General features: G+C 45.2%; 1 protein-coding gene across 2 annotated transcripts in view; it reads left to right on the top strand.

Annotated features, from left to right (window-relative positions):
• The window catches only part of ttc8 (tetratricopeptide repeat domain 8), a 55,795-nt gene that overhangs the window by 3,648 nt on the left and 38,995 nt on the right, over positions 1 to 13,152 (top strand). For both annotated transcript variants that reach the window (XM_079852700.1, XM_079852699.1), the window contains 5 exons: positions 2,795 to 2,915; positions 3,469 to 3,532; positions 10,759 to 10,918; positions 11,225 to 11,314; positions 11,937 to 11,981. In XM_079852700.1, coding sequence (XP_079708826.1) covers positions 2,795 to 2,915; positions 3,469 to 3,532; positions 10,759 to 10,918; positions 11,225 to 11,314; positions 11,937 to 11,981 — 480 coding nt within the window. The remainder of the gene's footprint in view (positions 1 to 2,794; positions 2,916 to 3,468; positions 3,533 to 10,758; positions 10,919 to 11,224; positions 11,315 to 11,936; positions 11,982 to 13,152) is intronic.

Here is a 13,152-nt window from a genome sequence, read left to right as displayed (position 1 = left end):
TCTGGTCCAGCGTTCACCACTGCGCAGACTCGGGTCCAGCGTTCACCACTGCGCAGACTCTGGTCCAGCGTTCACCACTGCGCAGACTCGGGTCCAGCGTTCACCACTGCGCAGACTCGGCTCCAGCGTTCACCACTGCGCAGACTCTGGTCCAGCGTTCACCACTGCGCAGACTCTGGTCCAGCTTTCACCACTGCGCAGACTCGGGTCCAGCGTTCACCACTGCGCAGACTCTGGTCCAGCGTTCACCACTGCGCAGACTCTGGTCCAGCGTTCACCACTGCGCAGACTCGGGTCCAGCGTTCACCACTGCGCAGACTCTGGTCCAGCGTTCACCACTGCGCAGACTCGGGTCCAGCGTTCACCACTGCGCAGACTCTGGTCCAGCGTTCTCCACTGCGCAGACTCTGGTCCAGCGTTCACCACTGCGCAGACTCTGGTCCAGCTTTCACCACTGCGCAGACTCGGGTCCAGCGTTCACCACTGCGCAGACTCTGGTCCAGCGTTCTCCACTGCGCAGACTCTGGTCCAGCGTTCACCACTGCGCAGACTCGGGTCCAGCGTTCACCACTGCGCAGACTCTGGTCCAGCGTTCACCACTGCGCAGACTCTGGTCCAGCGTTCACCACTGCGCAGACTCTGGTCCAGCGTTCTCCACTGCGCAGACTCTGGTCCAGCGTTCACCACTGCGCAGACTCGGGTCCAGCGTTCACCACTGCGCAGACTCGGGTCCAGCGTTCACCACTGCGCAGACTCTGGTGCAGCGTTCACCACTGCGCAGACTCGGCTCCAGCGTTCACCACTGCGCAGACTCGGGTCCAGCGTTCACCACTGCGCAGACTCGGCTCCAGCGTTCACCACTGCGCAGACTCTGGTCCAGCGTTCACCACTGCGCAGACTCTGGTCCAGCGTTCACCACTGCGCAGACTCGGGTCCAGCGTTCACCACTGCGCAGACTCTGGTCCAGCGTTCACCACTGCGCAGACTCGGCTCCAGCGTTCACCACTGCGCAGACTCGGGTCCAGCGTTCACCACTGCGCAGACTCGGCTCCAGCGTTCACCACTGCGCAGACTCTGGTCCAGCGTTCACCACTGCGCAGACTCTGGTCCAGCGTTCACCACTGCGCAGACTCGGGTCCAGCGTTCACCACTGCGCAGACTCTGGTCCAGCGTTCACCACTGCGCAGACTCTGGTCCAGCGCAGACTCTGGTCCAGCGTTCACCACTGCGCAGACTCTGGTCCAGCGCAGACTCTGGTCCAGCGTTCTCCACTGCGCAGACTCTGGTCCAGCGTTCACCACTGCGCAGACTCTGGTCCAGCGTTCTCCACTGCGCAGACTCGGGTCCAGCGTTCACCACTGCGCAGACTCGGGTCCAGCGTTCACCACTGCGCAGACTCGGGTCCAGCGTTCACCACTGCGCAGACTCGGCTCCAGCGTTCACCACTGCGCAGACTCTGGTCCAGCTTTCACCACTGCGCAGACTCGGGTCCAGCGTTCACCACTGCGCAGACTCGGGTCCAGCGTTCTCCACTGCGCAGACTCTGGTCCAGCGTTCACCACTGCGCAGACTCGGGTCCAGCGTTCACCACTGCGCAGACTCTGGTCCAGCGTTCTCCACTGCGCAGACTCGGGTCCAGCGTTCACCACTGCGCAGACTCTGGTCCAGCGTTCACCACTGCGCAGACTCTGGTCCAGCGCAGACTCTGGTCCAGCGTTCACCACTGCGCAGACTCTGGTCCAGCGCAGACTCTGGTCCAGCGTTCTCCACTGCGCAGACTCTGGTCCAGCGTTCACCACTGCACAGACTCAGCTCCAGCGTTCTCCACTGCGCAGACTCTGGTCCAGCGTTCTCCACTGCGCAGACTCTGGTCCAGCGTTCACCACTGCGCAGACTCTGGTCCAGCGTTCTCCACTGCGCAGACTCGGGTCCAGCGTTCACCACTGCGCAGACTCTGGTCCAGCGTTCTCCACTGCGCAGAATCGGGTCCAGCGTTCACCACTGCGCAGACTCTGGTCCAGCGTTCACCACTGCGCAGACTCTGGTCCAGCGTTCTCCACTGCGCAGACTCGGGTCCAGCGTTCACCACTGCGCAGACTCTGGTCCAGCGTTCTCCACTGCGCAGAATCGGGTCCAGCGTTCACCACTGCGCAGACTCGGGTCCAGCGTTCTCCACTGCGCAGACTCGGGTCCAGCGTTCACCACTGCGCAGACTCTGGTCCAGCGTTCACCACTGCGCAGACTCGGGTCCAGCGTTCTCCACTGCGCAGACTCTGGTCCAGCGTTCACCACTGCGCAGACTCTGGTCCAGCGTTCACCACTGCGCAGACTCTGGTCCAGCGTTCACCACTGCGCAGACTCTGGTCCAGCGTTCACCACTGCGCAGACTCGGGTCCAGCGTTCACCACTGCGCAGACTCGGCTCCAGCGTTCTCCACTGCGCAGACTCGGGTCCAGCGTTCACCACTGCGCAGACTCTGGTCCAGCGTTCACCACTGCGCAGACTCAAGTCCAGCGTTCTCCACTGCGTTCTCATGATGCTGATGAAGAGTATGATGATGAAAAGTATGATGATGATGAGTATGATGATGATGATGATGAAGAGTATGATGATGATGAAGAGTATGATGATGATGAAGAGTATGATGAAGAGTATGATGATGATGAAGAGTATGATGCTGATGAAGAGTATGATGATGATGATGATGATGAAGAGTATGATGATGATGATGATGATGAAGAGTATGATGATGATGATGATGAAGAGTATGATGATGAAGATGATGATGTTGCAGGCGGCGTGGAGCTTGAAGACTCGGGTTCTGACGGAGATGGTGTTCGTGGATGAGGTGGAGGTGGATCAGGAGGGCATCGCTGAGATGATGTTGGACGAGAGCTCCATCGCCCAGGTGGCACGTGAGTACAGTCATGCACACACACATTACACACACATCAAGACACAGTCATCTTTAGGCCTTTACAGGAACTGCACTTCTCTCCTCGTCAGCGCTTCAGAAGTGTCCAGCCACCAGCAGCACGTTTGATCACTAAAGTGTGGCCGTCAGAATATTGTGTTGTCTGAATATCTGAGTAAGCAATATATCAAAGAAAGGACAGAGCCTCTGCTTTTAATCAAAACACCGTTTTATTCCAGCTTCATGCATTATTTTTTATCAACTCTTGAATGTGGGTAAGTTTCATAAAAAAAATCAACATTTTGAACAAAACGCTGAGAAAAGAGCTTTTTCATCAAATATTATAACGTGCGTTCTCCCGCTTCCTGCTGATTCTCCTGTGTTTGATCAGGAGAGTGTGTGCTCTCTCAGAAGTGGTGTGACAGCGCCCCCTACTGTCTGTGTACTCTCTCAGAAGTGGTGTGACAGCGCCCCCTACTGTCTGTGAGCCCCTGACGCCGATGGCATTACATCTGCAGGAACTGACGCTCTCCCTCTTGTTTTGGTTTTGTCAGGTCCAGGAACATCGCTGAGACTTCTGGGAACGAGCCAGGGCGGAGCGCCCACTCCAGCTGTCAGGTGACCTCTGACCTCTGCTGTTTAAAGCTACACTGTAACCTTCTGCCCTCTCGCTATTACAGCATAAAGCTGCAGAGCAACAGTGTTTTGGTGTGGCTCTGGATGTGTGTGTCCACGCTGAACATCTCATCATTGCCAATAAAGAAATAAATCAATAAATAATGAAAGACAGACAGATATCTGAATAACTAGGTCTGATGAGTAGGTGAGGATGTTTTGACTTGTTCAATATAAAACAGTGCTGCACGATTAATCATATCGCATGAAGGAGGAAGCCCAGGTTAGTAAAGAAACAGCTGAACAAAACAACTAAACAAACCACAGTTCCAGACAGGGACGTGCACAGACATTTTGAGGGGCAGGGGCTCAAGTGAAATAAAGGGCACTTCTCATAATTACGTTTTTTTTTTCTTTTTTTAAACAAAAAAGTATATATATGTACGCAACTCTAACTTCCTTTTTAAAAAATTAATTTAAAAAGTTAATTAATTTTATCTTCCTCAAACTCACGCAATTGTTTCATTTTCAAAAGATGTCTACAAAATAATCAGTTCACACAGAAACCATGGTCTCCTTAGTATTCACTAGGTTTATAGAGCAGCAAAGGAAACCATTCCACAATGTGCATGTTTTGAAAACATTTTCTATGCTACTAGTTTCAAGTATATATTTATTAATTGTTTAAATACTTTTTGTTTCACAAGCAAAATAACTTTTTAGCTTAACACAACCAAGCATCAGAATACTGAATTGCCTTAATGTTTTAATCAAATACATTAATATTATTATTGCTATGCATATACACACAGACACATACACAATAACTGATGGTGACTGACATGGACTTAGTTTCACATTTGAGGAGCAGGGAGGACTATCATCAAATAAAACCTTCAAAATCCACATTTAGATGGAGTTTGTTTTAAACCTACTACACTCTTAAAAATATTCTGTGGCTTAGTAAATATTACAGAAAGATTTAACTTTATTAACTTAATAAAATCTCTGAAAATCTTACTTGATTGTTTGAATTAAACTTACCAAAATAATTGAGTAAAAATTCAATAAAAGCCAATGTCATGTATGTATTTGTGGTTGTATGGAATACTATTTTATAAAGGTTTAGAGAAAATAAAAAAAGTTAAATTACTCATAAATAAAAAGTTAATTTATAAATATTGTTATTTTTAATGTTTAATGTTAACTTATTTCTACTCAGTTTTATTTATTAACCCTCTGGGCTTCTTCGCCCGAAAACGGGCGAAAACTTGAACGTTTCGAATTGTTTAATTTTTTTGCTTCATCGGATGGGGGTGAAACTTGGTGACTTTTATTTTATTACCTATATGAACACACAAAAAAATCAAGGAGATGATTCTGATATGTTAAAGGGTCGTAAAAAAAAAAGTCACACTTAGCTTCCTCCCGCCCGAAAACGGGCGACATAGGAAATGAATGGGAAATACGAAAAAATAGGAAAACTCAGAGAAACTTTTGGTGGTACAAGCTACAGATCAGCCACTGTGCTGAAAAAAAGTGTACAGCAATGAAGGGGTGACACTCTAAAACATCAAGAGTGCAAAAAAGACACCCTCCCCCCCCCACACACACACCCACACACACAAACACACACACACACACAGAGAAATGAACTGGTAAGACTGAAACAGCAAATTTTGCCCCAAACTATATAACAATTATATAATCATAATAACTCCAAAACTATAGCAAGGAGAGTCAAAAGGTAGGTATCGTTTGAAAGAACTCTTTTTAAATTTTTTGAAAATATAAATTACATTACATTTGGACATTGTCCCGCCAAGAAACGGTGGATAAAAGACAATATATATATATAATTTTTATTATGATTTTGCATATCTTTCATATTTGTCATGGAATAACTCAGGAAGGAAATAAGGTAGGAGGAAAATTCTTTTTTAGTGAAGTCCCCCTACATGTTAGCTGCATCTGGATAAAAAAATAATAATTTTTGGATAAAGGAATCAAAAATTACAGCATTTTGAAAAGAGATAGCCTTTTTGTACAGTCTTTCACACCCCCTCATGGGCAATTTTTTCTCCATGAAGAATATCTTGTCATAAAAGCAATAGATTATGTTAATTTTGGGCTCATTTTAATTGTAATAATATGCTGTAAAAAATGAAGTGCCATTTTCAATTATCTGAGAATGTTTCATGAGCTGTATGATGTTTTTGACACATTGCAGTACATTATTTTATAGATTATGAAAAAAAGAGAAATTCTATGTATCAGCAAATAACTCAGCAATACTTAAGAGTTTTTCAAAGTGGATACATTCACTGTAAAGTTCAGACTCTAAGCTTTCAAATGACATCAACTTTGTGTTTATCAAGGCAAGATTTTTGAAAAATATGGTAATAAATATTTTCGCAGCTAGGTGGCGCCTGCTGGCGGTACACTTGGTTTTAGAGGGATTACTCAGCACTCGTTAGGAATTAATACATTTAATTAGATGCATTAAAAAGCTGACATTCTAAGCTTTAAAATGATATATAATTTGTGTTGTTCCATTCAGTGGTTGATTAGTAATAAATTGTTTTCTTTCCGAATGGGAATAAATCAAATAAATAAATAAAAAAGCTATAGGCCGCCTATGGGCGGTTATAGGACATGACACAAATTAATACATTTTGAAGCCACTAGGTGGCGCTCTTCTCACTTGAAATATTTTTTTTTTTTAGGCCTGCACTCTAATTTGATGTGAAATGTTGCATTTATTGAAAAATAAAATAAAATAAATAAAATAAAAATATATATATTAATTCTAATGGAAAAAATAGCTCATAAAAATTACATAATTAATGCAAAGTATCATAAAAAATTCTAAAAATTCTATATAATAATCAGAAAACATTATAGAACAAAACAATATTTGAATGGTTATCCTAGGACAAAGTTAAGTACAATTTTAAGGCTTCGCCCGTTTTCGGGCGGGAGGAAGCTAAGTGTGACCCAATTATGAAGAAGCCCAGAGGGTTAATGTACCAGATGCAGTTACTCAGATTTACTACATTTTTTAGAGTGTATCCTCCATCTGTTTGCATCTGTAGATTTCTTCTAAATTCACCAATTTAGATTTCTAAATTTCAGGGGGAAAGACTCTTGACTTACAAGACTCTTGTAAGTCTGGGGACTGGGGACTGGGGACGTTCTGTATGCAAATTAGGCATCAACTAGTTAAAATGCGCACATTTGCATCTAATTGACAGGGCAATGCAGGTAAATAGGATAAACAAAATAACTAAAGCATATCACCTGGTGGTGATATATGCTTATTTTATTACTAACTTATTTTATTACATGGCTTGGTTGAATTCCAATGTAGAATGCGGTGTGTTATTTCTTGATATCAGACCGCTGTGCGGAGTATAACAGACCGTTGCCATGAAAAACAGAGCGTTGCTATGGACTCTAACCGTAGAGACGGAGCGTACTATTTTCTTTAGCGGAAGCAATACAATCGGGTTTTAATCTGGAGAGAGAGAGAGGGAGCGCTTCAGAACTCCTGCCCTGATATTTAGATATACTATTCTTCAATAAATATATTTGTTTGACAGGGAAGCTGTGCGCAAAAAGGAATATATATTATTTTTCAAAAAAAAAAAAAAAAAAAAAAACACCCCAGAAAAAAGGGCACTTTCTCTCCAGGAATAAAAAGGGCAGGTGCTCAAGCCCCCTTTGATGTCTATGTGTGCACGTGCCTGGTTCCAGATGTGTTTGCCAGTGTTGCGCCATATGTAAAGTCTTCACAGAGGTATAGAGAGAGATCCCCGACTGCATTACGCACCGCTTGGCAGGAGACATGATGTCCACACCGTTAGCAAAGCGTGGTTTCAGAAGATGAAGTTTATAAAGCATGTGCTGCTTACATGTCCCTGTACGCCTGGACAGAGTCTCTGTATGTAAAGAGCATACAAATGTTCTTATTTTTGTTCTATTTATTTTATACTGTTGTATTATTGAGACAATAACAAGTTCGCAATTAATGCAAAGAAGTCATTATTTAATTTTGTAAAAAATTACATTTTAATTTGAAAACACTGCATTTAGTTGTTGTTGCTAGTTTGAGTTGAGAAATACCCATTCCAGCATTATCACTGATCTGTGTGCAGTGTCCTTGAGAAACAAGCAAGCTGACTCATGAAACCACGTTTATTACACTCACCTAAAGGATTATTAGGAACACAATACTAATACTGTGTTTGACCCCCTTTCGCCTTCAGAACTGCCTTAATTCTACGTGGCATTGATTCAACAAGGTGCTGAAAGCATTCTTTAGAAATGTTGGCCCATATTGATAGGATAGCATCTTGCAGTTGATGGAGATTTGTGGGATGCACATCCAGGGCACGAAGCTCCCGTTCCACCACATCCCAAAGATGCTCTATTGGGTTGAGATCTGGTGACTGTGGGGGCCATTTTAGTACAGTGAACTCATTGTCATGTTCAAGAAACCAATTTGAAATGATTCGAGCTTTGTGACATGGTGCATTATCCTGCTGGAAGTAGCCATCAGAGGATGGGTACATGGTGGTCATAAAGGGATGGACATGGTCAGAAACAATGCTCAGGTAGGCCGTGGCATTTAAACGATGCCCAGTTGGCACTAAGGGGCCTAAAGTGTGCCAAGAAAACATCCCCCACACCATTACACCACCACCACCAGCCTGCACAGTGGTAACAAGGCATGATGGATCCATGTTCTCATTCTGTTTACGCCAAATTCTGACTCTACCATCTGAATGTCTCAACAGAAATCGAGACTCATCAGACCAGGCAACATTTTTCCAGTCTTCAACTGTCCAATTTTGGTGAGCTCGTGCAAATTGTAGCCTCTTTTTCCTATTTGTAGTGGAGATGAGTGGTACCCGGTGGGGTCTTCTGCTGTTGTAGCCCATCCGCCTCAAGGTTGTGTGTGTTGTGGCTTCACAAATGCTTTGCTGCATACCTTGGTTGTAACGAGTGGTTATTTCAGTCAAAGTTGCTCTTCTATCAGCTTGAATCAGTCGGCCCATTCTCCTCTGACCTCTAGCATCAACAAGGCATTTTCGCCCACAGGACTGCCGCATACTGGATGTTTTTCCCTTTTCACACCATTCTTTGTAAACCCTAGAAATGGTTGTGCGTGAAAATCCCAGTAACTGAGCAGATTGTGAAATACTCAGACCGGCCCGTCTGGCACCAACAACCATGCCACGCTCAAAATTGCTTAAATCACCTTTCTTTCCCATTCTGACATTCAGTTTGGAGTTCAGGAGATTGTCTTGACCAGGACCACACCCCTAAATGCATTGAAGCAACTGCCATGTGATTGGTTGATTAGATAATTGCATTAATGAGAAATTGAACAGGTGTTCCTAATCATCCTTTAGGTGAGTGTGTATCGCATATCGCAATATTGACCTCAATAGTCGCAATATGACATTTTCCCAGAATCGTGACGCCCTAATATAGAGTGATTCCTCTGAATGATTCATGTGTTGCTCATTTGCTGCGGCTAAAAGCTTCTAGCTTCAGCTGTTCAGCGAGCTTTGGCTAAAACACCTTTTGAAGGAAGGATTTATCCCTCATTATTTAAAGTTTGCTCATTTCAAACAGAAGAGTATCATAATGAGCAGGATCTGTGGTTAAACACGCAGTTTCTCTGAGACTGGAGAGAAGCGTGTGTTTTTCAGAAGGAGCTCGGACACAGAGCGCATCTTTGTGAGAGTGGAGGGTGCTAGTATATTATACGCTTGTATATCTAAAATAAATAAGCCAATTAAAAAGTTCTGTAGGATTTCTCCAGGTATTTATAACTTCATTCAAATTATGCCCAAATGTTTTCTTCAAACTGCGTCACGTACTCCGAGCTTTCAGCGGGAATCTCTTTAGCGAGAACGAGAAGATTAAAGCTTACAGGCTTCCGTACTTCGACTGTCGTCTGGGATCTCTAACGGTTCGATCCTCTCGGTCTGCACTGGATGATCTGGATATCAAGAGCTCATCCGGTCACGAGTCCTGTGTTCTGGTCTCTTCAGTGTCGGACCGTTGATGATGGTGTGGTCGAGAACACAAGACCGTTGAAGAACACACACTGAGAAACAGCCATAGTCTGCACTGTATAATGCAGTATGAGTGCGCTATTATAGCACTGTCTCCCAGTTACATTCATGTAATTCACTTCTTTTTAAATATGTATTACTACAAGTTACTACAAAGCAGAACATCTGTTGTAAAATATACCCAAACTCAAAAGCTATTATGTAAAATTGAAGCCTTGAGAGGTTAACCAAGACTACCTTGCTATCCCACAGGAATGTAAATACACTAGAAATATGTTACTGCTGTATAATGAGTCCCGAGACTCACACGAGTGGGTCTTGAGTTAGATCTGTTTGCAGCAGTTCTCAGAGTAAAGCAGATTTTGCTGGGCTTCCCTGTCATTACTCCCACAGGGATCTGAGTCGAGAATTACAGGGATAGTTCACCCAATGATGACATTTCTGCCATTGTTTACTCTCCAAACCCGTAAGACAACATGACACAAATGAAGATCTTTGATGAAATCTGAGTGATTTCTGTCCCTCCACTGACAGCTCCACTACCACTGTGACGCTTCTAAACGCTCATAAAGAGATCGAGAAACTGATTCATATGATTCGAGCGGTTTACATGACGAACAGATTGAGTTTAGGCTTTTGCTCACATTAAAACATTGATGAGGGAAGATAAGCAGAAGGTTAAGCGAAGCTGCTTGGCGTGTGAGAATAAACCTCACTGGTTCATAATAACTGAATAAAGATTCACTCTGCTGTTTATTTGTAGCATTCTGTAAGATGATGTTTGATGTTGTTCTTGTTAATGTTCTGGTTGACATAAGCTCACAGAAGTATCAGGATGTGTGATCTTGTTGTTGTTAAAGGGTTCGTTCACAGGGTCAGTAATCACTCTCCCTCATGTTGTCCAACCCGTCAGACTCTCATCTTCAGAACACTAATGAAGATATTTCTGATGAGATCTGAGAGCTGGCTCTGTCCTCCATAGGCTTCTCTGGGGTCGAGATCTGCCGGCCCAGAGAGTTAGTAGAAGATGAGCGAGAGTCTGACGGGTTGGACATCAGTGATTACTGACAGAGTTTACGAACCCTTTAATGCTGTGTTTGGCATGGGCTCACCTGTGCTTCACCTGTGTAATGTGCGCAGACCCATGACTCAGTCGGGCCGGCCCATCACAGGCTTCGTGAGACCCAGCACCCTGACCGGCAGACCCGAGACCATGGAGCAGGCCATCAGAACCCCTCGCACCGCCAGCTCGGCCCGGCCCGGCACCAGCGCCTCGGGGAGACTCGTGCGGCTGGGCACGGTAGGAGACCCTCACTCCGGTCACGTGACACGCGAGAGTAGAGCAGAGGAGGCGCTTACACACTCAGGAAACAACAGTTTATGTTTTATAAGTGTGATATTGTGTTCTAGATGATCTCTCTAGGGTTCAGGGTCGAGTCTGAGCTTTTTAAACACAGATGCGTGATGACGCTGCGTGTGCTTTAGAAACACTCGTATTCTGCTTGCTTTCAATTCCTCACACACACACACACACACACACACACACACACACACACACACACACACACACACAGGTCCTGATCCTGTGCTTCTGTCCTCATCTCAGGCCTCCATGCTAACACACCCCGATGGACCCTTCATTAACCTCGCCAGGATAAACCTCGCCAAGTACGCCAAGAGACCCAACATGGCCAAGGTAGTGTAACCCTGACCCTGACCCTAACCCTGACCCTGACCTAAACCTAACCTAACCCTGACCCTGACCTAAACCTAACCGAACCCTGACCCTGACCTAAACCTGACCCTAACCCTGACCCTGACCTAACCCTAAACCTAAACCTAACCCTAACCCTGACCCTGACCCTGACCCTGACCTAAACCTGACCCTAACCCTGACCCTGACCTAACCCTAAACCTAAACCTAACCCTAACCCTGACCCTGACCCTGACCCTGACCTAAACCTGACCCTAACCCTGACCCTGACCCTGACCCTGACCCTGACCTAAACCTAACCCTGACCCTGACCCTGACCTAAACCTAAACCTAAACCTAAACCTAACCCTGACCCTGACCTGGAGTCATTCTGCCTGACCCTGACCCTGACCCTGACCCTAAATGAACATCAGTGGCATGGCAAACTTATTTAATTGTGTAAGAAGTAATTCCTTTTAATTATTTAATTATTACATTTTAATAATGTAATATCCGTGATCTAATTATTACTAGCACACAATCATCAAGTGTTTGTCATGACTCGCTGAAATCATATATTAAATAATGTAATGTATTCTCTCTGTCTCTCCCCCTCGAACACAAGACCTTGTTTGAGTACATCTTTCATCATGAAAACGATGTGAAGAATGTAAGTAGGCCTGGCATGATGTTGTGTAGCAGCTGTGTGTCTGTGTGTGTGTGATGTTGTGTAGCAGCTGTGTGTTTGTGTGTGTGTGTGTGTGTGTGTGTGTGTGTGTCTGTGTCTGTGTCTGTGTGTGTGTGTGTGTGTGTGTGTGTGTGATGTTGTGTAGCAGCTGTGTGTTTGTGTGTGTGTGATGTTGTGTAGCAGCTGTGTGTTTGTGTGTGTGTGTGATGTTGTGTAGCAGCTGTGTGTCTGTGTGTGTGTGATGTTGTGTAGCAGCTGTGTGTTTGTGTGTGTGTGTGTGTGTGTGTGTGTGTGTGTCTGTGTCTGTGTCTGTGTGTGTGTGTGTGTGTGTGTGTGTGTGATGTTGTGTAGCAGCTGTGTGTTTGTGTGTGTGTGATGTTGTGTAGCAGCTGTGTGTTTGTGTGTGTGTGTGATGTTGTGTAGCAGCTGTGTGTCTGTGTGTGTGTGATGTTGTGTAGCAGCTGTGTGTTTGTGTGTCTGTGTGTGTGTGTGTGTGTGTGTGTGTGATGTTGTGTAGCAGATGTGTGTGTGTGTGTGTGTGTGTGTGTGTGTGTGTGTGATGTAGTGTAGCAGCTGTGTGTGTGTGTCTGTGATGATGTTGTGTAGCAGCTGTGTGTGTGTTTCTGTGTGTGTGATGTTGTGTAGCAGCTGTCGTCTGTGTGTGTGTGTGTGTGTGTGTCTGTGTGTGTGTGTCTGTGATCTTGTGTTGCAGCTGTCGTCTGTGTCTGTGTGTGTGTGTCTGTCTGTCTGTGTGTGTGTGTGTGTGTGTGTGTGTCTGTGTGTGTGTGTGTCTGTGTGTGTGTCTGTGATCTTGTGTAGCAGCTGTCGTCTGTGTGTGTGTGTCTGTCTGTGTGTGTGTCTGTGTGTGATGTTGTGTAGCAGATGTGTGTGTGTGTGTGTGTGTGTGTGTGTGTGTGATGTTGTGTAGCAGCTGTGTGTGTGTGTCTGTAATGATGTTGTGTAGCAGATGTCGTGTGTGTGTCTGATTTTGTGTAGCAGATGTCGTGTGTGTGTGTGTGATGTAGTGTAGCAGCTGTCGTGTGTGTGTGTGATGTTGTGTAGCAGATGTGTGTGTGTGTGTGTGTGTGTGTGATGTAGTGTAGCAGCTGTCGTGTGTGTGTGTGATGTTGTGTAGCAGATGTGTGTGTGTGTG

This window comes from Squalius cephalus (assembly GCF_949319135.1).
Source record: "Squalius cephalus genome assembly, chromosome: 20".
Taxonomy (NCBI): Eukaryota; Metazoa; Chordata; class Actinopteri; order Cypriniformes; family Leuciscidae; genus Squalius; species Squalius cephalus.
The sequence above is the reverse complement of the archived record's forward strand: the minus strand, read 5'-3'. Positions and strand labels throughout refer to the sequence as shown.